Below are 1,047 nucleotides of genomic sequence, written 5' to 3' on the forward strand. Positions count from 1 at the left end.
GCTCCTCCCGAAGGGCATCTTGGCGGTCCTAGGGACTCCCCAGGGCTGTGAGGTGGGGGAGTGCTGCCCATCCGCTCCCTGCCCTGACAGAAGCCGAAGTCAGTGGTGGCTGCTGCAGCTGTGCAGCGCATGAACCGTGATGTCAGGGTGACAGCTCACCAGAACCAGGTGGGACCTGCCACCGAACCAATCTACCGGGACAACTTCTTCCGGCGCCTGGACGGTGTCGTCAGTGCCCTGGACACACTGGAGGCCCGTGAGTGCCAGGGAGGGGAAAGGGGCCAAGCTCCTGGACATGCCGCCTGGCTCCCCAGCACCTCTGGCTCCCTGCAGGTGCCTACTTGGAGAGCTGCTGCCTCCGCTGCCGCACACCATTGCTAGATGCGGGCACAGAAGGGCCACGGGGGAACGTGCTGGCCATGGTGCCCCCCCTGACCAAGCCTCTGGGGACAATTGGCACCCCGCGAGATGGTACCTTCCCCCCCTGCACCCTACGGTACTTCCCCAGCACCATCCAGCACACTCTGCAGGTAGGCTGAGCTGCCCTCCCCGCTAGTACCCAGTGAGGAGGCGCTGGAACTTTTGCCTTCCTTCCCCATTTCCCCTCTGATGCTGGACTGTGGGCAAGATACAGCCCCAGCTGCTTCCTGCTGGCAGCCTGAGTGCTGCTGCTGGCCCCACTACAGCCTCTCCCTCGTCCTCAGCTTGCACTGGGGGCATGAGGTGAGGTCCCAGTGCTCAACACCCACTCCCCCTCAACAGTGGGCCCGTGATGAATTTGAGGCGCTCTTCCAGCTGCCTGCAGAGTATATCAACCGCTTCATGGAGTGAGTGGGCTTGGGGGGAGCAGCGCTGGGAAAGGAGCTGTCGGTCCTGCCAGGGCACTGCCAGGGATGGGGAGAGGATGCCATACTGCCGCATCCCACCTAGGTGTCCTGCGGGATTGCTCTCAGACCAGCATCAGCAGTGCCTGGTTTTGCAGAGACCCAGCTTTCCCAGAGCAGCTGCCAGCAGGAAAGGCCCTGAAGGTACTGGAGGAGGTGTGGG

The 1,047-nt window shown here is 63.3% G+C and overlaps 1 protein-coding gene across 1 annotated transcript in view; it reads left to right on the plus strand.

Annotated features, from left to right (window-relative positions):
* Positions 1–90: 90 nt before the first annotated feature.
* Positions 91–1,047, plus strand: part of LOC103806703 (ubiquitin-like modifier-activating enzyme 1) — a gene marked incomplete at both ends in the record, with an annotated part of 2,489 nt that continues 1,532 nt past the window's right edge. Inside the window, 3 exons of the mRNA XM_009079412.1 lie at positions 91–256; positions 334–530; positions 763–827. Coding sequence (XP_009077660.1) covers positions 91–256; positions 334–530; positions 763–827 — 428 coding nt within the window. The remainder of the gene's footprint in view (positions 257–333; positions 531–762; positions 828–1,047) is intronic.

The sequence above is a fragment of the Acanthisitta chloris genome, unplaced genomic scaffold, assembly GCF_000695815.1.
Source record: "Acanthisitta chloris isolate BGI_N310 unplaced genomic scaffold, ASM69581v1 scaffold24307, whole genome shotgun sequence".
Lineage (NCBI taxonomy): Eukaryota > Metazoa > Chordata > Aves > Passeriformes > Acanthisittidae > Acanthisitta > Acanthisitta chloris.